The sequence below is a fragment of the Phyllostomus hastatus genome, unplaced genomic scaffold (genome assembly GCF_019186645.2).
Source record: "Phyllostomus hastatus isolate PE091 unplaced genomic scaffold, TTU_PhHast_1.1 phas_contig_1, whole genome shotgun sequence".
Classification (NCBI taxonomy): Eukaryota; Metazoa; Chordata; class Mammalia; order Chiroptera; family Phyllostomidae; genus Phyllostomus; species Phyllostomus hastatus.
The window spans coordinates 22,069,183-22,095,906 of record NW_025333498.1 but is presented as its reverse complement, the minus strand read 5'-3'; the positions used below and the strand labels follow the sequence as shown (position 1 = coordinate 22,095,906).

Sequence of the window (26,724 nt, the reverse complement as noted above, 5' to 3'; positions counted from 1 at the left end):
TTGATTAAAACCAACAAAATCCAATAGCCAAAAGTACTTCACACATTTTTATAGTATGTACAATGGTTTAAGTTAACTCGATTATTCACTCAACAAATATTTATTGAGTAATTACTAAGCACTCATTACTATTCTGTTCTATTCTAGTGTTCCAGGACATTACTAGTCAACAAAGCAGACAACCCCTATGTATGTGGAACTTAGTCCAGTGATTAGAAAACTCTCTCCACGAAGCCACTGAATGAGCATTCTCTGGAAATTACATGTTCCCAGGCATTAACCACCACAGTGCTCAGGGTCCTGAGTGACATCAACCCATCAGAATCCTGGACTGGGAGGGGATGCCACGGTGGAGTGGTGCACAGCCACCAGCTTCAATTTCAAGGACAATCCAGAGTACCCCGCTGAGTAAAGGAACACACGCTTACCAGATGTTTGCAAAATCCTATTTATCATAAAAATTTTACCCTGGCCAACTAAGTCACTACTGAGAGAATATAAGCGTTTCTTCCAACTTGTACTTTTCCCCAGTGATGGGACTCCCCATAATAAACACCTAAGTCAGACCAGAAAAACTAAGCCAGAACATTACTTCGAGTGCATGGTCTTAGGGGTCATTAGTGCTGGAATATTCGGCCCTGGGTATCACCCTCATGTTCAGAAAGTGGGGGTGGGGGGCAGGATTAGGGTGACCTAAGGCCTGATAGTCTGCCTAAAAAATGTAAAGGGATATGAGTTAGTTTTAAATTGAGTTTGTCTGATGGAGGTGGAAGGGATCACGGAACTAGGTCAAAATTATACTCTTTAAGAGTGGTAAAGGGATGTTAGGATGTTCCTGTAGTTACCTTTGAGCAAGAGGACCATGTGTTGCTGCTGCTTTATTATCCGGTCATATGAGCATGGCCTGTATGTGAGGTGGGGAGCGCACACTGCCTGAGTGTAGCACTGCTGAGCTCTGTTAATAAGGTGTGACTGTGTGACCAGGAGACATGCACAGCAGCCTCTCAGCAGGGGTGACCCTGACGTGGGTGTTCCTAAGGGGCAGGCGCCCTTGCAGGCATCCATGCTGGGACTGGCACCGGGCCAGGCTCCCTGGGAATTCTGGGTCTCCTTGGTCACATATGATCAGTCCCCGTGGGTGCACATGACTCCTCCTTCCTTAAAGGAAACAGTTTAGGACTTTATGTGCTAGTAGTCTGGTATTAAACCTTTTCCAAAACTAGACCATTAGGTATATACTGAATTCTTTTGGTCCAAGAGCCTGCCTAAGGATGCTGGTGATTTCCAGTGAGTTAAAAGGGCCGGGGGGGGGGCAGTCTTTAAAAAGCTGTAGAGCCTCACATTGATAGAGAAACAATCATACTCGTGCTTTGCTTAGAAAAACATTCTTTAACTTTATCTAGGCCGGCAGAGATGACACACTGTGTATGTAGAAAACGGGATGGCACTGGTTAGCACTAACACAACCTGCAGGGGCCAGAAACTCCAGGGCCCAGAGGGACCACATGACTGGGAGAAGAGGGGCAGAACTGTTGTCATTTGGGATTTTACACCCAATTGCCTGGTTTCTCTTGTTCTTTTAAAACATTATTTATTGATTTGAGAGAGAGAGAGAGACAAGGAGAGAGAGAAATCAATTTGTTGTTCTACTTACTGATGCAGTCATTGGTCAATTGTTGTGTGTGCCCTGACTGGGGATCTAACCCTGGTGTACCAGGATGGGACCTTGGTGTACCAGGATGACACTCCTACCAACTGGGATGCCCAGCCAGGGCCAGAGATCTCCTGGTTTTGCTAAGACAAGTTAGATCTGGATTCTCTATGTTAACTCCTGCCCTTTTTAAATATTGGCAACTAATTCCAAATTTTAAAAATATTTAAAAATATATCTGTAGACAAGATCTGAGCCTTGGGCCACTAGGTTGCAACCTCTGCATTAAAAAAAAAAAATCCAAGAGAGAAAAAAAAAGCAAAACCCTGAAGGAACTCTCAGGAACTGGAATCAGAGCAGAAAAAAGAACGTGGGGTGGATTATTGATTAAAATGTGGTTTAAAAGGCTTTGCAGTAAAAACTCGAGGAGCTCAACAGATTTCAATTTTGGTATGCCAAGAGCGAAAAAGAATTCCACAGGCATAGAGACATGCAATTAAGACTGCCTAGGTTCACTGCCTCCAGAACTGTGATTAAATCAACACTGAGAAAGAAAATGTGGGCTGAAGTAATTTTAAAAATCAGTTTTTCACAGTTTGGGATTTATTTTTTAAAATATTCAAACAAAAGGAACCATGGTTTAAAGTAAGGGGGAACTCTATAATATGTAATTAAGGGTGAATTTTTGCATACCAAATGCAGCTGAGTAAATGGAACAAAACAATACAATCAGCAATGAAGTGCCGAGTGTATACCAACCTTAAAACAAGGTTTGTCTATTAAAATCAAACCTATGTAGCATGCAAAATCCATAAAAAGGTACATAAACAAACTGGATTTTGCTCTTCTGTCGAGTATGAGAACACTCACCAAGAAAATATGAGCACAAATGAAGGTAATTTTATTTTTTTCTTTTTTATTATTCCTCACTTTTCAAAAATAGGCTTCAAACAGCGTACCTCAATAGCATATTTAAAAGGTAAGTTACGCTAAAAAGGCATTACCTGAAAACAACATAATCTTCTGAAGACCTGTCTAGACCCAGAATGTAGACAATTAAAAAAGACAATTTAAAAAGCAGATCTAAGACTATTTAACAAAATATTAAATACTATGGGGTCAGCAGTAAATATTATGGCTGACAACCCACAAGGACTTCTTGGGCTCCCCCCACCCCCATGCACTGGGCCTGTTTAGGGATGGGTGGTGAGATGATGCTGCCCAGTGACACAGGAGGAAGGCCCACTGGGGGCTTCTAAGAGAGAAGTTGCCTCTTAGTGAGGACCATGAAAAGCCAAAGGTGACTGAGAAGCATGCAGCACCATTTGCCACGGGCAGCCTCTCAGGGCACTGAAGGGAAGGGGCCTTGGTCTAAAGGCAGAGCCGTAGAGAGCTGGGCTGAGGGCGGAAGGACCCCAGGTTTGGACCGGTGCCACTGAGCTGCTTAGCAGCCCTGAGACCTTCCCTTCCTCTTCTGGTTTTGTGAGTTAAAAGTCCTTCTTGTTTTAATCATTTTAACAGTTTTCTATTACTTTTAGCTTAAACCACTCCAGCTTAAAATGTACTTTCTCCTGGAGAATCATTCAAAGTCTCCAAGTTTCCCCTTGTGGTTTTCTGATAGGCATTGATTGTGTTCCTATTTACAACATACACAGAAGAAACTATTCCCTTTGTCTTATCTTCTTATTAGTTTCTTAAAGCAGCATAATCAGCCCTAAGAATAATATACATGTATATATTTTGTCCTCATTTGAGGACATGCTTATTGACTTTAGAAATAGGGGAAGGGAGGGAGAGAAACATCGATGCAAGAGACAAACATCGATCAGTTGTCTCTTGTACTCACTCCTACCAGGGGCCGAACCTGCAACCTAGGCTTGTATTCTGACCAGGAATCAAACTTTCGACCTTCTGGTTTATGGAACAATGCTACAACCAACCAAGCCACACTGGCCAGGGCAAGAATACTGTATTTTATTTGGAAAGAAATGTTAATAGGCAAAATACAAATGGAGAAATGTTTACAGTTCTGTCCAAAAGACATTCCATTGGCTTCTCCCCACAGGAAAACTTCTGGGGTTGACGTGGCCGCTTTCGTTTGTCATTCTAGAGTGCAGTCTCACACCAGCCCGTGGGCAGCTTAGGGGAAGGGCAAGAAAGTACACACCAGGACCCAGAGCCTTGCTAAAAAGTTACAGACCTTTCCACCGCTGTGAGCACTATGAAACCACAGTCTCAAATGTTACATGAACTTCATTTGTTCTTCAAACACTGTATGTCTGCAAGGACTGCTACACTGTCAATAACCACCTTCCCCCGACCAAGGAAATGTAGTACTTCAGGTTGGGTGTGCAGTAAACAATATTCATAAACAGTTACTTGTAAAGAAACATCAATAATACTGATTCCAATACGTATATACAATGCTAAATTTCAAATATTTTAATACCATTTCATAAAATGTTTTTTGAGATGACATTTAAATAACATAAAACGATTTAAAAGTGAAAAATTCAGTGACATTGAGTACATTCAAAATGTGGTATGGCCAGCACCTCTACCCAGTCCAAAAGCATCTCCATCACTCTGAAAGAAAGCCCCTGCTCATCAAGCAGTCACCGCCCATCCTACCACCACCACCACCCCCACCCCCGCCCTCCCCCTGCTCCCAGCAACTGATAGTCTGCTGTCAGTCTCCATGGATTCACCTACTCTGGATATTTCACAAAAGCAGAACCATACAATGTGTGACCTTTTGCATCTGGCTGCTTTCACTTAGCATAATGCTTTCAAAGTTCATTTCATAATATTTTAATAAACTTAAAAATTGTGCCAGAGTGTTGGTTTCAGAACTCCTTGGGAAGAAGTCTGCAGTACAGCTACAGAGACTCTGCACAGACCCAAACAAGAGAAATAATTTTAGACAAAGTGAAAGACTTCAGGTCACAAAACTCAACTCTACAAATACAGAGAGTACACTGGGGGAACAGCACCAGCTGGGAAAAAGATTTTAAAAGGGGGTGTGGGAAAGGAAATGATCTGCAGCAAACATGTCAATAACACTGAAATCCCAATAATAAATGTGTAAGCCCATAGTATTTTACACACTTTTCTGTACATTTGAATTACTTCAAAATAAAACACTTAAAACTTAAACAGTGTAAATCATTTTCTTTGCTAATAATAAGTTCAGTATAAGAAAAGGTATCTATATTCTCCAACATTCTTATAGCATTGGATGCCATTAGTGGAAGTGCAGCGCTCCTGCCCTGAATGAGGACCCTGGGCTTTGTAATCCCCTTAGGAACTGGGCGCCTGTGCACACCGGTGATGGGCACTGTCCTTCAGAAGTACACAGAAAGGCTAGAGACCATCAAGAGAGATGAGATCTGAAGGTGGTTTAAAGAACTATTTTGCCACCCAAGAAAGTTGAGTAAGAGGAGGAAATAGGAAGAAGCTTTGGCAGTTTTAAATATTTGAAAAAGAGATTAGTTATGTTCTGCACTGATTCGGAGGACAGTATTACAGGAGAGCGGGTTTGGCTCAGTACAAAGACCTTTGACCAGCAATTCAGCAATGAGAAGTGAGTCCCACAAGGGGAAGCTCTTAGGCGCTAACATTGGTCAGAGAGCTGGGTCACACCCCAAACACCTCTCCTCCCCAGCCCCTGCATCGGCTAGCACGGGTTTTAGCCTGTACAGACCCACAGGACTCCAGGTTTAGAAGGGCTTCGGATTTGCTTTAATACTCTGCTGCTACACTTTGAAACTCTCATTTATTTTTTTTTAAACAGATTGTATTTATTTATTTTTAGAGAGGGGAAAGGGAGGGAGACAGAGAGGGAAACATCAATGTGCGGTTCCCTCTCGCATGTCCCCTCCTGGGGACCTGGCCCCCAACCCAGGCATGTGCCCTGACTGGGAATCAAACCGGCAATCCTCTGGTTTGAAGGCAGACGCTCAGTCCACTGAGCCACACCAGCCAGAGTGAAACTTCTTATTTATTTTAGAACAAGGGACCCTGCATTTTCATCTTGCACTGGGCCCTGCAGATTATGCAGCTGATTCTGTGTGCAGCTACAGAGGAAACTCCCTTTTCTGATGGAAGGGGCAGCTGTATCTGACGATTTGATGTGAAAAGGCAGTTTAAACAAGGGAATGTAAAACTGTGATGAAATCAACCTTAAATTTAATGTTTTCACTGAAATCATATTAATGTACATGTATTTACCAATCTTGTATGTAGGTTTAAGGCCATTTAAAAAGCCCTAGATTTAAAAAATCTCTTTATTTTTATGTTTTCCATACCTAATCTAACAACTGTTTAACAATCTGCCTTCATCATTAGATTTCCTAGAGCATCCTACTCGCTTTTTTTTAAGAAACAACTCATTTTTGAACTCATGTTTTATTAATAATTTAAACGATATAATTTTAATAAGCTGTAAGCCTTCATAAACCAATTAGGGAACAAACTCTCACTGAACACAGACCACACCTGGTGGGAACAGACACGGGGGTGCAGTCAGGAGACACACGAGTGTCGTTTCTCGGCAGTGAGCAGCCTGTGTGCCCTGGGCACCACCCGTGCATTTCTCAGAGGGAACTGACAGCGTCCCTCAACTTGGTGGGTCAAGTTCACGGAGGTTGGCTATTCCCCTGTAAAAAGCTAGGGTTTTTGCATTGCCTTCCATCTGGGTTGTCCTGTTGAGGCTGATGAGCACAGCCACACTCCATGGGAAAAGCTGTGAGCTTCCTAGAGATAGGGGTGTAAACTCCCTGAAGCTAACTGACATTTCTGTTGTCAAGCATCAAAGAGGGATGTTTTCAATGACAAAACTAAGTGAGAGAGAAAGAGGTAAATCACTGGCTAAGAAACTAGAGCTCAAAGGGTGAGCCTCAGGAGGACAAGGGAATTCCCATTTCTCTTGGGACCTCTCTTCTCAGGCCACGCAGCACACACATGTTCGGCGTTCCCCCTGGGCAGAAGAAAAGGTGATTTTGGCCACAGGGAAGCAGGCAGAAAACCTGACAAGGAGGTGTCCCTTGAGTCCCTTCCTAGCTGAACACAAGTAAGCTGTTCGGTAGGATCAATGACCCAGTTACCTAGTTCCAAGTGTCTGTTTTCATTTTGTTGTTTTTGTACCACTTCCGAACACTGCTGGGGCCAGAGAAAGGGGCCTAACAGGAGAAAGAAAGCCCGCTGCCAGCATGGAGGAGGCCGAGGCAAACACGGTCAATCTCAGGGACTCCAGTGCTTTGGTCACTCTCCCCACGTGCAGTCTCTGCCTCCATGGACCCGAGCCTCCTCTCATTGGGGAAACCACAGGCTGCCCTCCCTCCTCTGACCGGTGTTTCATAGAAGAGATCTTACTTTGAATAGGAGGCCAGATGAACTGACTCCAACATAGGAAGAGGGAATCACTACCACTTACTGAGTGCCTTACAGCCCTGCCGCTACACTAACCACCCCACGTAACTGACAGACTCAAAACAGCTCTGCGGGGGGCCAGTCCAGGAGTAAAGAAGAAAGGAGGCCTCCAGAGATTAAGTAACCTCAAAGTCACATCCATTAGCGGCCAGAGCAGGGACCTGAACTCGAGTCTGGTTCTAAAGGTGGCACTCCTTCCCTGTACCTCAAGGTCTCGACAGGTTCCAGAGTTTGAGAGTCTAAGAAACAAGATGGGGAATGTTTTGTCAGTTTAACAACAAAAAGCAGCAAACAATGTGGAAAGCCACATGGCCACTCAAGAGACATAAATAATGATTGTGCTAAAATGTACCAATAACCAATCAATCTGAAATCAGTTTTTAAAATAACTACAGGAGATGTCAGCTAATGGAGCCCATGTAGTAATGGAGCTTACACAGAGTCCTGTACAGTGATTTCTGTCTTTTTTCCTAGAAATACGGTGTTGCATAAAGAATAAAGCCAATAAAGGGAGGGTATAAAAAGGAATGACTAGCACTATGGGGGGTGGGGAGCTCTGTGAGGTTACCAACACTCCAGAAATCACGACTGGGAGAAAACACAGTCCCAGCTCTCCCTCCAGTTCGCCAGAATGAAGGCAAGCTAACCAAGAACCTATTTCCTAGGCCTGAGCTCTGAACGCGGCACCACTGGAATGCCTCCTTTGACTTGGGTCATTAGAGTCTTACTCTCTGAAAGAAAATTCACTGAATGCAACTGCAATTAATGACTCTGAAATGGCAAGTGTTACCTTAACCTGCACCATCATTTGTATGGGAATAATAAGGCAATGTTATGAAGTGGAAAATATACTCCATCCTCTTTGGGAATAGATGTGAAGGTCTTTTGGGTACCAATTAATATAAAGAAAATGCCTGCAATTAATGTCCAAATTTTGGCCTTTCTAGGAATCCTAATTTCCTTTTGATATAATAATTGGATTCAGAATTATTGGAAGGTATTTCTGAAGTTCTCCTGGTCCCCAAACATTAAAATACAAGTTACTTTTCAATGTCCTTGAATTTAAATGAACCCAGAATGTGGAAACATCATTTCAGCTTTTATTTTTTCCAGTCCCTCCAGCCTACTGTCCTGTCTTTCTGTGCTTCCTACTCCTCTCACTCAACCAGGACTGAAGGCGGGGCAGCAAAGGAGTCTGAGCCCACATATACTGCATATGTAGACTATCAGCAGAATGAATGAGGCTAAAGGAGGCATTAACTTGCCTTCTTTGATTGCAAAAAAGGAAGGGAAGGTACCAGATTTATACTTCACCCACAGAGACTCAACTGAAACTGAATGACCAGGACTTAGCTTTCACAAGGCATTATGGCAAATGGCTATTTACAAGGTCCTACACTATGTGGCCCCGGCTTTCAGCCTGGTCTTACATTTCAGGCCACCCACTCCTCATTCACCTGTTCTGGCCACACTGTTCACCTTTTCCGAAGTTTACTATCTTTGCACACACTGTGCCTCTACCCAGCACAGCCAGGCTAACTCTAAGTCTTCACTCAGATGTTTCTCCCTCAGAGGGGTGACCCTGCACTTGAGTCTGAGGACCCCCCATTTATTACTGTCTTTATTGCACTGTTTTTCCTTTAAGCACTTCTCACTATTTGTAATTTCACTTATACCTGTGTACTACCTTACCTGATGCCTGCATTTCCAGTTAGACTGGACGCTTCGTGAGGGGCAAGAACCCTGTGTGCTTCGTTCACCTGGTGCGCCATACGTGGGTGATTAGATACTTGACTCACTGAATAACTGGAGCAGGGCAGCTCCGGGGCCTGGGTGACAAAGTGTGGTAGAGGGCCCTTTTGACCACTTCTGCAATAAAGCCAGTACCACTCTGGCCCCCTAGGAGAAGGAAGCGCCCCAGGACATTGTGCAAGTGGCACCACTGCCGTGGGCACTGGGTCCCTCATGCTGGCGGCTGACCCGGGCAAGCATTTTCCCAGCAGTCTCTTGGGCAGGGAACACAGCGGGCCTGGGGAGCCCACCACATGGTAACCAGCACTAACAAAATGACTTAAGGACACATCCTTTTGGGAAAGTAATTTTCCAGGGGAGTATCTTATAATTGGCTAAAGACCATTTAGTCAGTAGACATTTGAACAGCATGAGTATCTTAGATTATATCAAAAAGCCTAAACTGTTATATTTAATTATTGCTAATTAGCCATATGAAACCACTTTAGAGTTATATTAAGTGCAGAGTTCTATATTTTTGACATCAATAATCCAACCTGGAAAAAATAACAAAAATTAATTTCTTATACCCATTTTTTACCTAATAACAATTTTCATAAGCACTAAATAGAAAACACAATTTTTTAAAAGAAATCCTGAGAGCTCTAGCAAGTCTACCATGCCAGCAGTTGAGAAGCCCATTAGTCAGAATAATCTATAGCAATTTTTTACTTCCCAAGAGTAGTGCTGTCTAAATCAAGTCCCTTAATCTGTATTCTACCTTTCTATTAGATGTTAAATTTCTAGTGTATGCCATTCTTACCTTATCTCTCAGTTCCACTGACAACAACAAGCATTAGAAGCACAGCAGTGAGAAGGATATGTGAGGAATTAATAGTCAGCTCACAGGGCTGGAGAGCAAGCCTAGTGCCTAAGCAATTTTCAAGTCTTTCCTTGTCCTTCTGACCCTGCATATCACACACAGATGAGCGAGTGTAGAGACTTGGCAGAATTCTGACCCCAGATCCCTCCATCCAATGAAGAAGTGAGCCATGAGAACACTGAATTTCTAAAGACCAGGTAACAATCACAAACTGGTAAGAAGTCTCAAAATCCATTATAAATTAGCCCTCCTGGGGTCTATTACTGAAAAGATACTTTAAATCTCCTACCCTCATTTCAACTAACAAATTTCTCATGGCTGACCAAGTTCCCTAAGGGTAAAGATTAAAGCATTTTGCTATTAAAAATTAGACCCCTCAAAAAATCTGCCTCCCAGTTTAACAGACAGCTCCTTCTTTACTTGCTGCCGCAGTGTCCCCTGTACCCTGGCCAGAAGGTGCACAGAGCCAGGCCCAGAAGTTTGCACCCACAGCTCTCCAAGGGCTTTCCTGACTGCAAACTCCTGCTGGATGGTCCTGCAGCTCATCTGATGTAGAAGCCTCCCAGAACACCTGCTTTTAAGGAATGCCTGCCCTGAGTTACATGGTGCGGTGGTTACTTCTAAAACACATTAGCTCAAGAACACAACTGGATGCAATGGAATGACATGTTTCTCAAGCACGTGACCACTCGGGGCCTCTCTTGCCTTCAAATGAACCTGGGGTGAAAGCATTCTCATATTCTTTTGGGATGCTAAGTTAAGGAGTGTAAACTGAAGAAGCAAGTTTTCTTAGGGTTGGCCAAAAGGTCCTCTTTGCTTTTTTAAAAAAATGTTAACCTAATGCAAGATACAGGATCAGATTTAAGATTATAATTAGATATGAAGCCACAAATAGTGATAAGCTTATTGCATCAAAAATGTTAACCTAATTTTGTTTCTTTACTTTAGAATTCTTTTTATATTTGGTAAACCAGGAGTTCTATTTTCTGTTACATAAGGCAATGACTTCTCTTTTATCTCATCTAATAGAGTGTAAAAAAAAAAACCCAGCAGAGAAATTTGGTTTGGGATTAGATCTACCTGTCAATTCATTAACAAGCACAACTGGGCATCTACTTATGTCTGTGATATTGTACTACTAATGGAATAGTGACAATTCAGGGAAGCCCAGAGACGTCTGGAGTGGGAGAGCACACACGTGCACACACGTGTGTGTGCACTATAACCATAGCCAGAGACAGAGCTGTCCTCTACTGGGGCAGACTGTTTAGGAAAAGAGCCATTGAATTTAAATCCTGCATACCTGGTAGTGCCACAAAAACATGTATTATCAGACACTAGGTTTCCTGCAGCAGACAAACCTACTTTGCTTCCATGCAATGATATTCTCTTGTTATATGTAGGGAACACTGATTTGGGGTTTATACAATAAATTACAAATTCTGCAGTCAGAAAGTTTGGCTGGACTGAGTGTAATCTTAAGGCATATCTGATTCTAGGGTTAAAAGAAAGATGATAAATTAAAACAGAAGAATTTGAATTGAGAAAAGCAAGACTCTATTGACTCAGTGAATACCTAAGACAAATGTACTAGCTAAGCTCTAGTTCCATGCAAGTGAAATTAAATAGAGATTAAACTGGAGTCTGGCTATCGCAATGGTTTCAAAGAGGATCCATAACTCCTAACTAAATAAAAAGTGACAAAGTTAATTAGAAAGTCGGGGCTTACAGTGTAGTTTTCCACTGCACTGATTCATAATCGTGTAACACAGAAACTGAGATCACCTTTGGGGAAATTACAGATGTTATTTTACGCTTTCTAGAACTTCCTGGAAATAACATTTGCTCATATTTGGAAAGGTAATTTTGAATGGACCCCTACCCCCCAAATCAGAATGTATTTATAAACAGTTCTGCCAACTCTGATCTGGATAGGCGACCATTTGCCATTAGAATTGGCCCATAAGTAAGTGCAGGGGGACCAGGTGGGGGGGCTGGAGCCGGGGCTGTCAGTGGATTCAATCGCAGGAGTGGGCAGCTTATTTTAGCTTCTGATGGTTTGTTAGGAAAACATTTCTTCGTTTAACTGCCTTGAATTTGGCGGGTCAGGGGAATATGGTCACCATATCATAACAATCATGCTCTTTAAAACAAGAATTATATTTTACTTTAGTTCATCTGTGTTTCTGTTGCAACCGAATAAACTTAAACATATATCATTAACCCTTAGGCTATTAATATCAACTTAATGAATGGGGGGAGAGAGACAGAGACAGAGAGAGACAGTCAGAGACAGAGGCAGAGACAGAGAGAGAGGTGGGGGAGAGACAGAAAGAGAGAGAGAGAGAGAGGGAGAGAGAGAGGAGGAACACGCATGTACACAGGAGAGAGCCAGCTCTCTGCACATTTATTCAGGCCTTGTCCCCAGCATTTCACAGAGCAAACAGCTCTTTGGCTATTTACACAGCAGCGCTGTGTGTGATTCTATCACCTCTCCACAGAGTTCAACTGCTTTAATTCGTCTAGAAATGGTAGTTTCGCATGGTATTTTTATAGTAGATAGTCTAAGCTATTGTTTGTAAGTATTTTAGAATAATTGTTTACTAATTTGTTTATTTTATTGTTCTAATTTCTAATATTCAAATTAATATTAAATTTTCTTATTTAAGGAATAAATACTTCAATAAAAACATTTTTTAAGGAAAAAAGATATTTGGGAAACCAGGAGTAGTGGCACATTTTTTAAAATGATAACCCTGTGCCACATTAAACTGTTCAATATTTATTTTGGTTAAAAATAGATAAGAAAAGTAATCAGTATAGGGGTCCTAAGCCACTTCTACTTTCCAGTGCCCTAAACTATTAAAATTAACATACAGACAACTTTTAATCAGCAATCACTTGACTGTATTTATTGATATCTTTCAACTAACCCCGAGCCTGTCTAAACCCAGAAAGGGCTTCTTAAAAAGTTTTCTTCCTCAAAAACAAAAATCCCCCCCAAAACAAAAACTGTCACCATTTAAAAATCATAGTATAGTTGTTTAACAGAGACACTATTTTGTGCATGAAGGTTTTTCTTCAGTGAATTTAAACCTCAGTAAACATCACGGCATAATCACTGAACTGAATATAAGAGAGAGAAAATATGTCCACTCTTTTCCAAGCCTTTCATTTGCAAAAGTGCACTGTTGGTCAATAAATCCTGGATCACTCACAACCGACTTAAACGTCCTGACTATAGCTGGGGGAACAAAGCACTTCACACATCCAGCCATATTCTCACAAATGAGCAAAGATTCTGTTGCCAGCGTACACCGGAACCCGAAGATACTTTACTGTTATATAGAAATACAAACACCAAAGGCCACCTGCAGGGTCTACGGCACCCTGAGCAGCAACACCGTTTTAATGAAACCGTGATGGCTCATTACGGTAAAAATGTATGCCAGTGATGACGCTCTCACACACACATCTACACCACTCACACACACACTGTTTTAAAAAGTCACCTGGCACAGTTTTAAAATAAATTCCTAAAGAGAGAAGAGAATCAAGTAAAGCAAAAAAACAAAGGAAAACAGCAAAATTAGAAAGAAGATAATGGATGATAAAATGAGCTAAAACATAAAACAGTCTCCAAAGTTTACTTTAAGCAGAAACTAAAGAAGTGGCCACAGATAATCTCTTGGTTATAAAGATCACCTAAATGCTCATTCAAAATGCAGATTTCCACACTCTGTGCCAAGACTCTCAGAGTTCCTCCTCTGGGTTCTAGGCTGGAACACACCCAGAAATGTGTGTTTTTAGTAAGGATCCAAGATGAGATTCTGATGCAGGCATCTCACAGTCCAAACTGAGACAAACACTGTATAACTTCAGCAAGCACCAGAGGACAGAGGCCTTCTACACCAACTACACTTCCTTCCCAAGAGGCAGGATTCAAAAGGCATGTGGAGAGTAAGTTTGGGAGGGAGGGATGGAGAGAGGGAGGGAAGGAGGGGCAGAGAGAGAGAGAGAGAGGAAAAAAAATCAATCACAGGGAATTTCTGTTCAGCTTTGACAGCATGCAATTTTGTATCGTCCAAATCATCAATTCATGAACTATTCCAGTATTCAGTTTGCTAGATGGAATTAAAGGCATTCATTTATGCACAGGCTAAGCAGTAAGTGCATACGTGTGGCAAGGATGGTGAAGAACAGAATAAAACAGGAGACAGGCCTGCTGTAAAGGCTCTCTCAACCTCCACACACACAGAAGACGGGCACCAGGACAGACAGTAGGATGAAAGCCATGTGCCACTAAAAAAGGTGAAAATACAGTTCTCTGGCATTCAAGACAAAAAAGATGTCCTTCAGAATCTGTTAGGGAGAGGGCAAGCATCAGAGAAGGCTTCACAGAGGTGGCATTCATGTGAATCTTAAAGGGCGGACAGGTGTTGAATAGAACTGCCCGTGAGCAGCGAAAGAGCACACCAGGGACAGGGACCGGATCTCAGAAGTCACTGACAGACTTTATGAGGACATCTACAGCTAATGTCAGCTTCCAGTGCAGTGATCACGATTCAGCTGGGCTCCAAATCCATCTGAGGAAAATTATACAAATGAATGCAGAAACACAGCTCCCTTGTCAGGAAATAGAAATGCCAACATCTGGTTCTAAACTCCCCTTGAAGGGAAAAAAATAGACATATGTTGTTACAAAGCCAGGAAATGGTGATGTAAAAACCGAGCAAAGAGCAGTTGGTAGGCACTTCTCTGGAAGGCAGCTGCCAAGGGGCTTCCTCTCCCGCATTCACTCACTGCAGCGCCCTGACGCCTGGATGGGGTGATGCAGATGGGAGCCCAGCAGCTTTGCAGGAGCTTGTGGACAGGCCAGGCAACTAGGAAAACACCTATAGGTGTTCCTTCCTTTTCCTGAAGGTCTAACATTTATTCAAGAGAAACTAAAAAGTATTATGTATCACAAAGCCTGAATAGAATTCAGAACTTCGGTGTTCTTTTGTAGATGAGTTTTGTTTTTCTCCTCTGTGGTTATATTGCAGAGAAAACTTCTGACTGGTGTTTTTTCACTGGGAGGCAAAGACAATAAGTTTCTCTGCTGCCTCACTGTATCAGTCCTCCTTAAGGTCCCTCTACATGCACATCATGAAGTTTTGCATCTTGCAAAGTTCACTAATTTTTTTAAACAAACACGCATTCAGAGGGTCTTACCAACCTTATCAGTTTCCATTTTATACAAGGCCTAAAAACATGTCCTGTTTCTCCCCAGGGGGGTGCTGCATTTAAGCACAACTGAAGGAGGTTTGTGATTTCAGTTAGAGACTAGTTTTCCCTCCCCAAAATGTGCCTTTTGGGATATTGATTTTAAGCTGGTTATTATAAAACAAAAGCCTCAGAAAGAGCCTTTAACCTTCCCCACTTCCCACCTAAGAGGCTAAGATGGAAAGTCCTCCCTGGGGAAAGGAATCTTAGCCTGCCCACCTCAGCATTAGATAGGAAGGGTCCCAGCAGAGGCCCAGCTGGACTGACCTCAGCATCCCATTGTTTCCAGGTTGCCTAGCAGGAATTTGTCTAACCACTTGCTCAGCTCTGTCTTATCTACCTGTAAACTGCCTATTTCCCCTTTGAAATCCCAGAGCCCTGCCCTTTTATTCCTTTTTCCGTATGGCATATAAGCCTCAACTGCACAGTACATTTCGGGTCTCATTCATGTGGCTTCCCTGGACAGGCATTCATATAACAAACTTTGGACGTTTTCTCCTGTTAATCTGTCTCTGTTAATCTGATTATTAGCCCAGCTAGAAGAATTTAGAAGGTGGGAGGAAAACTATTTTTTTAGCCCCCAAAGAGTCTATACCCACTGCATTGAATTGCTACACTGCTCTGCTCCCGCACAAAAGCAATCACTCAGCATCACTGCACCAGGGCCTTCTCAAGCCAAACTCTTCTTTGCAGCGGTTCACATGCCAAAGGCTGGTCACCCTGGAGCTGGCTGCTGAAGGTTTTTTTTGTAGTGTTTGCTACATTATAGTAAAAGTCATAACATTCACTGCTCCGTAACATACACTATTGCTTTTTACTAGGTTTTTCATGTTGCCTTAAGCATTTACTTCAAGAGAAAATTCTAATGGAAAAAAAGGGGTTTTAATCTATTTAAATGTTACTTCTTTTATAGTATGAAAGTTGAAAAAAATGCACATACGAAAGAAATCACTCAAACCTTTATAAGCCAGTGTTCTAAGCTGAACTGGAGTTTTCATGCACAGCTTTTGTCAAGTGAATGCATTTCACATTTATAAACGCTATTGGGTTTCTGCACTCTCAGACGTAAGTGTCTTAAAACACTGGAATCCTGTATTCCACACAGTCTGTTTCTAAAGTAAATGTTATGAGATCTATGTATTTCAAAGTGGAGTTGATCTCTAACAAGTGTCGGGATGGGTGGTGATTTTAACTAGCCTGGGCAGGGAAGGCCCCTCTGAGAAGCAGGGTTTAAGCACCAGGAGACACAAGGATATACCCGGGGAAGGGGCACCCTGCAGAAGGAATAGGAAGTACAAAAGCCAGAGTGGCTGGGGTACAAAGTGAGGGGGAGAGGAAGAGAGGAAAAGATGTGAGAAGGGACAGGGGACAGATTCGGTAGGAGATGGAAAGCTGTGAGAGAGTTTTAAAGCACTAATGTGATCCGGCTTACTTTCCTTGAGACACAATTCTCGTGTCATAAAATTCACCCTTTTAAAATGCACAGTTCACAAGCATTAGCATAGCCAGAAGGTTGTGTAAGTACTACCATTTCTAATTCCAGAACATTTTCATCACCTGCTATGGAAACTCATACCCATTAATGGTCACTCCCCTTTCCCACCTGTCCCTCAGGCCATGGCAACCACTAACCTCATTCTATGGATTTCCATATTCTGGTCACTTCATGTAAATGGAATGACACTATGTGGCCTTATACATGTGACTTATTCTTTACTTGCATCTCTCTGGTTGCTGAGACAGGAGCAGGCTGAAGGGAGGCAAGGACAGAAACAGGGGGACCAGTGAAGAGATGAATGCAATAATTCAGCTGAGAGATGAGAGGGCCCTCAAATAGGATAGGAAGAAAGATGGTGAGTAATGGCTGGATCACAGGTACCTTCAGATAAGCTGGATTTGGAGTAGGAGAGAAAGAAAAATTAAGGACAACTTGTAGGTTTTAGGCTGCGGCACCTGGAAAGATGGAGCTGCCATCAACCTAGAGTGCAAGGTTATTGGAGGGACAGGTTCCAAGGAAACCTAGGGCCTGGGTTTTGGAGATGTTAATTAAATCCAGGATGCCTATTAGCATCCTAAGTGGAAATACCAAACAGTGAGCTGGATATAAGCCCGGGATTCAAGAGAGGTCTGAGTTGGAGATGTAAATCTGGGAGACAGAGAATGAGAGGCATTAGTCCCATGAAACTAGATGGAATTGTGAGAGAGTAAGGGATTAGAGAAAAGGAGGAGATCCAAAGAAAGAGTCCTTGCATGACAATATTCAGAGGTGAGAGAAATGGGAAGGAACCAACAAAAAAAAAAGACTGAGAGGGAAACACCAGAACAATAGGCGAACAAAGAGAGAATACAGTCTTAAAAATCAAATGAAAAAATTTATCACGGATGAGGGCATTGTCAACTGTGCCCAATGCCACTTACAGGCCAAGTAACACAAGTAGTAAGCATTAACCTCTACATTTAGGGACATGGCAGTCATTCAAGGGCCACTTAACTTCTCCCTCCACTCTAGCGCACCTTTGCATTAATGTCACCTGCCAGGCAGTGCTTTATCACAACATGGCTTTGAAAGAACAAGTCGTGTGGACACAGAAGGTCAAGGACTGACTGGAGTGGGTTCAAGAGACATGGTAGGAGAAGAATTGAAGTCAGGGGGCAATTCTTTTGAGATTAGCTATAAGGAGTGGCAAGGCAGGAGGGAGCTTTAGGATGTGAGAAATAAAAATTATTCATATGCTGATGGGACAAATTCAGTAGAAGGGGAAAGAGATGACAAGGGAGGGAGCAGAGAATTGCTGAGGTAGGTGAGAGAAGACAGAACTGAACATATTTTATGTTTGCTAAGTAGTCAACAACTAAAATAAAATCACCCACTGCTGCAGGAAAATCAAGTAAGGAATACAAGCTACTCCCTCCGCCCCCGCCACCAGAAGACAAGAAACGACCATCATTTAAATTTATCTGAACCTGTTTTTTAAGCTGAAGACAATGGACTAATTGTACAGTATCAGGGTTATACTCTGGTCTTGGAGTCAAAAGATCCAATTCAAAGGACCACGACACATTGCAATATCCCAGAAACTTCTTTTGACCTCCCTTTTTCATCCATAAAATACTGATATGGTATAAGCAAGTGGTCCAGTTCCATTTTCTTTGCACATATATGCTCAGTTTTCCCAGCACCATTTATTGAAGAGACTGTCATTCCTCCATTGTCTATTCTTGCCTTCTTTATTGTAGATTAACTGATGATGTAAATGTCAGGGATATAGAAGCATGGTTTACTTCCCAGCTCTCTTTTCTGTTTCATTGATCTGCATCTCTTTTGTGTCAGTACCAACCTGCTTTGATGACTATCATTTTGTAGTATAGTTTGATATCAAAGAGTGTGACACCTACTTTGTTCTCTTTTTTTCAAGGTTTTGTTGGCTATTTAGTGGTTTCATATAAATTTTAGGGCTATTTCTAGCTGATGTGGCTCAGTAGATTGGGTGCCAGGCCAGTGAACCAAAGGGTGGCTGGTTCAATTCCTAGTCAGGGCACATGCCTGTATTGCTCACCAGATCCCCAGCAGGGAGTGCTAGAGAGGCAACCACATACTGATATTTCTCTCCCTCTCTTCCCCTCTCTCTAAAAAATATAAAATATAAAATATAGAATATAGGATATAAAAAATAAAAATAAAATAATAAAATAAAATAAATAAAATAAATTTTAGGGCTATTTTTTCCTAGTTGCCTGAAAAATTGCTATTGGTATTTTGATAGGGATTGCAGTGAATCTGTAAATTGCTTTGGGAAGTATGGATGTTTTAACAATATTAATCCTTCCACTCCATGAAGACAGCATATCCTTTCATTTATTTGCATTGTCTTCAATTTCTTTTATTAGTCTCTTATAGTTTTTCAGAGTATAGGACTTCCACCTTCTTGGTTAAATTTATTTCTATTTTATTCTTTTTGATGCAATTGTAAATAGAACTGTTTCCTTACTTTCTCTTCCTGATAGTTTATATTAATGCATAGAAATGCAACAGATTTCTGTATCAAACAAAAAAGCTTTTGCACAGTGAAGAAAATCATCAACAAAAAAGACGATCTACCAAATGGAATATTTGCAGATCATATATCCAATAAAGGGTTATTATCCAAAGTATATTAAAAAATTCATATAACTCAGTAGTAAAAAACAATCCAATTAAAAATGGGCAGAAGACCTGAATAAATATGTCTTCAAAGAAGACATACCAATGGCCAATAAACATATAAAAAGATGCTCAACAGCACTATTCATCAAGAAAATGCAAATCAAAACCATGACGAGATATCACCTCATACCTGTCAGAATGGCTATTATCAACAAATAAGTATTGGTGAGCATGCAGAAAAAGGGACCCTCATGTACTATCGGTAGGATTGTAAAGTGGAGTAGACACTGTGAAAAATAGTACAGAGGTGCCACAAAAAATTAAAAATAGAACTACCATGACCCAGTGATTCCACTTTTGGAAGAAAACAAAAACACTATTTCAAGAAGCTATATGCACTACTGTGCTCACTACAGCATTATTTACAATAGCCAAGATATGGAAGCAACCTAGGTATCCATCAATAAATGACTGGAAAAAGACGATGCTGTTTCTATGGAAAATAATACAGTAATTAATAAACAGAAATACAAGAATAAACTGTGTTTCGTGTACTCATAACCGTAAACCTACTTTTGCCCTACCCTGTATGTAGAAATTAAAAAACAATAACAACACCTGAAACAGAAATAGACATAGACATAAAGAAGAAACTAATGTTTGCCACACAGGAGTGGAGGGGAATGGGTGAAGAGGTGAAGGAGAAAAGCCATACAAACTTCCAGCTATAATATAAATAAGTCACAGGTAGGTAATGTACAGCATAGGGAATATGGTCTATACTGTTGCAAAAGCTTTGCACGGTAACAGATGGCTGCCAGACTTGCCATGATCACAGTGCGAGGCATATACATGTTGATGCGCTATGTTGTACACCTGCAACCACTATAATATTATATGTCAGCTCAACTCTAATAAAAATTAAAAATAACCAACACCAACCATAATAACAACAAAAAAACCCTCAACAACCAAAACAAATCCTCAATTCGGAGTCAACTGAGCATGGGGCAAATACAGGTACGCTAAATCTGATCCTAGGACCTGAAGCAAGGCCACGCTTAAAAAAAGATGTAACTTAATATCTTCTCATGAATCTTTTTTATTCTCTGCGTTCCCTATCACCTTCCAGGATCAATTCAAATTGACAGATTATCTGATCCTCAACTTCTAGCCCACTAGGAGACATTAATTGTTTAGAAGAAGTTTTTTTGATGATTATTTTCATCTATTATTTTACCTAGGAACTAGCAACATAAAGAACTGTCATATGGAATTTATAGTAGGTACAAAAGTTGAACTGACCTTTTTACTCAGCTCAGAAAACTTAGCTAAAACTCTGTTGGCCATGAGCCCTCACAAGATTTTAAAGTGTGAAGGAAAGAATATATAAGGAGACACACTTTCCTTTAAAACCCCTGTCTCCTCATACACACACCACGTGGCAGAGGAATAAGAGCTACCTGGTGAAATCAATGTGTACACTTCACATATAATTAATGGGGAAAAAGCTTAATTTTTTCTACTTACAAAGATATTTTTATATTCTTACATTTATGAAATATTGTTTGTATATCAGTAATATACAAACAACCAGTATCTAATATAGATATTGGTTCTTTAGCCAGAATTCAAATCTCCCACTGAAAGCTCAGTTACAGTGGTACGTCGGGTACTCATTAATTCATCCCGGAACGCGAGACAAGGGCCGCAACCAATGAGTACCAAACTGTTCCCGAGCTACCATGACATGACGCACTGACCTCGATTTCATTGTGAGAGGAGGGGACACTGAGTGGAGAGCAAGTGGAGTGCTGAAACATTTGTTTTCTAGTTAAAATGTGACATGTACAGGGTTTGACAAGTTCTGAAGCCAACTGGTACTTAGGTATGACTGTACTCTGATTTAAACAAAATAATTTACTTTATAATGATGATCTATGTTATAGTTTCCAGGGAGAAATTATTCTGATGGGTGAGTATATCTGCTTCAAGCTCCCTCTCAGTCACATACTACAGCATTACTGGGGAAGGACTTATTTTTGAGTAAGTGATATTTCTTAATTAAAACGTATCATTTAAGCAACCCAATTCATTTCCAGCATTGGTTTTGATTTGAATATTTTTGAAGAAAGTTTCATCATAATACATATTTCTCTAATATATTATAATTGATAATACAATTAACACTATAATGCCATAATTAACATTAACATAATGTTAACTAATCTGTATTACTTAGGGACATCATTATGAATATCCAGCAACAGATTGCAATTATAAAATCTTCATAACTAAGAATTTTCTCAGGAATGTGGAGCTATTCACCCTCACCCTAAGTAGAATCAGGCTATCCTTTTTGTTAGATGGCAGTGTCTGCTTCTTACAGCTTTCTGCCTCCTTTGCCTTGTCGGAGGCCACCAGGTGAATTCTTGCTCCTATCATGTATCTCTTACTTAGGCTTCCCTGTCCCCATAAAGCTCCCTGACTCTAGAAGTGGCAGAAAGAACCACAGTCCCGCAGTGAAGTGGGTCTGCCACAACCCCGCAGTGTGGCCTGGGTGAACCCCCGAGTCACTGCAGAAACTTGTTTCCTTGTCTCCGCACTGACAGAATTGGCCTGAATGATCTGTAAGTCCAACCTTAAGACTTTATGAGGAGCCTTGCTAAGGGCTGACAAAACTAGCATCTGAGTTCATGAGAACTGTGTGCAAAGCAAGAACAGAGAACCTTTCATGAAAAGACCCCAGGATTTCCATGCTCTGGTGCTCAGAATTCACAGCATCTTATTTTTGCTACATCATGGACTTCTGGGTCTTACTTCTAGGTTCTTTGTTATATTTCCAACAAGTGTAGTTTCTTATTGGCTAAATCACATCCAGATAAATGGGACAGAATTACATTAAAAGCTTTTTTAAAAAAGGAAATTAAACGTGACTGTTAAATATGCTTATTTCCTTCACATTAAAGTTGAGAATTCAAAAAGAAACGTTCAAAATCCATAGAATACATTATTCCCTTTATGAAGCTGTTGTTTCTAAATGCATTTCCACTTGGCATCAACAAAATGACACTGCATACTAAAAAATGATTTACCTATAACTACATCATGGCCATCAACCAAGCCGGCAGAGAAGAGCTCCTGAGAAACGCCATCTGCCGTATCTGTCCAAATACAAAATGAATATGTATTAGTAACCAAAAAAATCAGCAACCCAGTACAATGTAAAAATATATTTTAATTTACAAAAATTACCCACATGTGTTTTAATCCAATCATTCAGATTCTATCAGGAGGAAAAATCATTGCCGTGTACAATTTGCATCTTTCTGTTTATTCAACAGAAGTCATACAAAATTATTGTTTTAGTGTTGGTGAACGAAGAAACTTTGTCCTTTGGCTGCTGTCTAAATTAATCCTCAGATGCACCTCTAGAAGTTTTCTCATAACTGGCTCCTATGGCATGGCTCCCCTTCCTTTCTGAGGTCAATTCCAGCCCTCATCAACCCTTTTCTATCATTAGCAGCTACTGAATCAGAATTTACGGCCAAGTTTGAATAGGTAGCATTTGATACAACTTATATTTGGTACGAGCATCTGTGTGTTTGTCAGACTATTAAGATGAGCTATTTAAATGTAAGCTAATAGGAAACTCCTTTGGCATAACACACATCCCTTGATAGCAACAGAGTCCTCAGAAAACTTGGTCGAATAAAAGAATATAGTTCTCAGTGGTAAGTGACAGAAGTTAGTGATCTCATAATGATGGGGCTGAACAGCCTGTAGCAAGTGAATATGGCTGAAATTGCTTAACTGAAAGGCTATGCACACACATGGTAACAGTGAGGAGTCTGCTTGAAGACCTTGTAAAGAGAAATCAATAATCTGCAACGTGCTCAAAAGAACTGTTATGAACCCTTAAATTTTTATATGGGAGAGGATGTGGTCCCCATGGCCTTCTGATATTCTCAAAACACCCAGAACTGTAGCCGAATAAAAACAAACCAGCTCAGTAGCCAGTAACGACCTAGACAGATGTTCAGCTTTGTGTCTTCTAAAGTCAGGGAAAATGTGCAAGTAGAGCTGCTGAACCTAATGAGCATCTAAGCAGAACTGCAGCTTGCCATGCCACAGGCTGTGCTCAACACAGCTTTTCCTGCTTAATCTGTGTTTCAGATCTTGTAACTGTGTGTAAACGCATGCACATGCAAGCATGTAACTGGAAGCACAAATATTTTTCATAATTCTTGGGCTTTAAAGGGCTCAGCCTGGTGTCTGACGCATAGTAATCACTCAATAAACAACCTGTGGTGATGATGGAGCAGCAAAGGTCACCCGAGATGCATCTTACACTCTTGTGCACTCTCTCTCTCCCTTTCATACATGGCCCGAATTCCCAAGTCTCCAATAAAAATTTGAGAGTCCATGTATATTCTTCTACTTCCAAGAAATTGTGGTATTCTATCATTTCACTCATTCCACTTCATAATGAATAAAATAAAATGGAAATGGGAAATAAAAATATAGAGATCTTAGTAAACAATAAAATTTCATATTAGGTAGGCTTATCTTAGGCCTTGTCCTTACTGCTAGAAAACACCTTATAAAATTCTCTTCGGAAAAAGATGATCCCCTACCATGCAACCTCTGGTAGCATAATGAAAGGTTCTACTCTGAATGTGTTTCGGACTTACGAAGTCGGCTAGAACACTCAGCCTCACAATCTCCATCTTCCTGAATGCCACAGGAAACTTCAGGAAAAGAAGCCTATTGAATTGAAGGGCTCACTAGGGCATGCAGCAGGCAGTCATTATTTTTCTATCGACTGATCATCTGTTAAAGCATCTAAATGTGTTACTGTCATCTCCAAAGTATCAGTAAGACCTTGCACTTGAGTAAGGAGCTACAATCATGGAATGTAGTTAAAAATGGAATAATCAAAGTTATATTAAGGGCTAGCACTCAGAACCAAAGCAAATGACATTCACAAATGGTTCAAGTATACAGCACCTCCTACTATTTCCAGGGCTCCTAGGTACCGAATGAATCATATTAAAATAGCAAACAGATTGTGTTAACTGGCCAAAAATGGAAATGTTCCATGTTTGTGTGTGTGTGCCATTAAGCAGTTATTTTGTATGCACATAAGTAATATATCAGTAATAGGTTAGAACAGAAACATGAAGGTAATTGGTAATTTATTTTTCTTTAAGATGCTTAACATTCCTGATGTGTAAACAAGTTAAATAATCATATATGCTCTGGATTCCAGAGCACAGAGTGACATAATAAACATAAAGGGCCTGCCCTCAGAGGAGGACAGAGAATACTGGACAGGTGTGAGCTACATATCATAGCTACATACTCATATCTATGCATACACACAGCTCAGACACAGCACACCTGTGGTGTGCGTGCACAGCGGTGGTGCAGACAGCATCAGCAATCACAAAGGTACAGTGATACATCCACAATGTTTCCGTTACTAACGGGCCTGTGCTTGCTGCCCAGGGAAGGTCAGTCATCATCCAGAAGCTAATGCTATGGCTTCTGTCCGGGCAACAAAAGCAGAGACCCCTGATCTAACTAAGACAAACGAGGCTGCCAAAGCCAGCACAAAGGGCCAGGGAACGCTGATAGGGCTGTCTTAGCTCCAAATATCCTCCACTCAGAAATTCATTTCTGTGTTGGCTCTTTAAATTAAAATTGATTTTTATTGCCACCATCAATTTTAAACAATCAGATGAAAAGAACAAACCTTAAAATAAGAATCTGTTCTTTTACTTGTTGTACTTGAAACATTTATTATGTAATTACCAGATTTTATCAATTCATTGGCTGGTCAGTAGTTTTACATTATGACAAAATATTGTAGATAGCTTTTTGGTAACAGTAACCAGCACTGTACCATTTCACAAACTGACTCTAAATTGTCAGAGATGGATGTTCCTGGAAAGATCAATTAGCAAATTCATTTTGGCCTTATTTATATGATTTTGTAAAAGGTGCTCCAAATGTTAGTTTAATTGAAATAAACAGGGAATCATTAGATCTTTGTGCTTACACAGGGCTAGAGATCAGAGCCAGTGAGTCTGTGAACACATGTGGCCCAGGGACATACTTTGTTTGGTTGGCGTTGTTTTTAAAAATCTGAACTTGAATGCATTTAGACAAAACTCTCTAGTTTCCCAAAGTCCCCACCATTAACTTTGGCTCCTGTGAACATCTGAGTTCGTGTTTTTTAAGCAGTTAACCAATGTCATGCCAATTTTAAAAAAAAGTCTTGTAATTTGGGGTTTGCAAAATTTTAGCAAATACAACTTATTTATTAATCAATCAAAATTTACATGGAGACCACATAAATGAAATGTTATTAGTTTATCTATTAATACAGTCAAATGCAAGAGACTGAAGTATTTTAGAAAGATACTCAGTGCAGACATCGAGGCTGCTTTCATGTACTTAAAAATCTGAGGCCAGAGGTCAGGGGTAACAGAGCCTTAGCATTTGCATCTTATTTTCACTTCTCTAGGTTGTCTTGGTTATAAACTACAGAGTAAAAACTAGCAATTTTTGTTAAACAATTAGTCTTGTCTCTGAAGCCTGTTCATACATGTTATTTATCCATTAATTAACCAAAAATCACCCCTTTCCAGGTGATAGAGATATCAAGGAATATGCCAGGTTCTAGGCCTTCCAGGCATCCAGAAGCTGAAGAAGCAACCAGTCTAGTCTTGAAGCTATTTTAATAACTACTTAAAATACTAAAACTGTGTTTGGCTGCAACACTGGCATTATCCCTACCAGTTGTGCTTGCAGCAAACAGAGGCCATAGACACTCTCTAACGTAGACTTTGTGTACTCTGGACTGAGGACAGAGGCCAAGTATGTCACCTTTTGGTGACATACCTCAATGACATCACTGTTTGCTGCTCAGCCCTCCTTAGAACTGCTGCTAGATGCTTCTCACTGCATTCACAATAATATCCTTTAGTCTCTGCATCACCACACCAGTACTTCCATTCATGGCTGAGGTAATGTACTTGATTTACACACACACACACACACACACACACACACAGTGTAGCACATATCACTGAAATTTATATAGGCAGTAGAGGTTCAGCGTGGATTCCCTACAGTAATCGTAAGTCCTTCCTTTCCTCTCTACCTCCCTCTTTCCTTTGTGTTTACAGAAAACATTTTTTGAATAACAAATTATAAACATGTGCTTGTAATCAACTTCTGAAATGTTCTTTGTAGCAATAAATTAATAATTTCAGTTAAAACTCACCTCTTCCTGGAGTAAACTCAAATCGTATATCATTAAGTTCCTTTCTGGAGTTTCTGAAATACATAACATACAGCATATTAAGATAAAATGAACAGAGTTTAATCAAACTACATGTATTACAGTTTGTACAAGGTGCTACTAACATGTAGATGACATTTTACAGCCTTGGGTGACGTCTAAATACTTCAACTGAAAGTGACAGTTTTGACAATAATAAAGGGAGATATTTGTTTGATTGATTGAATGTACCTTATATAAAACTGCTCAAGTCACAAAGTTCCAAAAATAAAATGTTCATTTTATAAATCTATACTAAATTAGTAACC

At 40.6% G+C, this 26,724-nt stretch overlaps 1 protein-coding gene across 1 annotated transcript in view; it reads right to left on the bottom strand.

The window, feature by feature from the left end:
- The window catches only part of STK39 (serine/threonine kinase 39), a 277,365-nt gene that overhangs the window by 33,593 nt on the left and 217,048 nt on the right, over window positions 1-26,724 (bottom strand). Inside the window, exons 15-16 of the mRNA XM_045830811.1 lie at window positions 26,399-26,451; window positions 22,200-22,268 (exon numbers count right to left, since the gene is read on the bottom strand). Coding sequence (XP_045686767.1) covers window positions 22,200-22,268; window positions 26,399-26,451 — 122 coding nt within the window. The remainder of the gene's footprint in view (window positions 1-22,199; window positions 22,269-26,398; window positions 26,452-26,724) is intronic.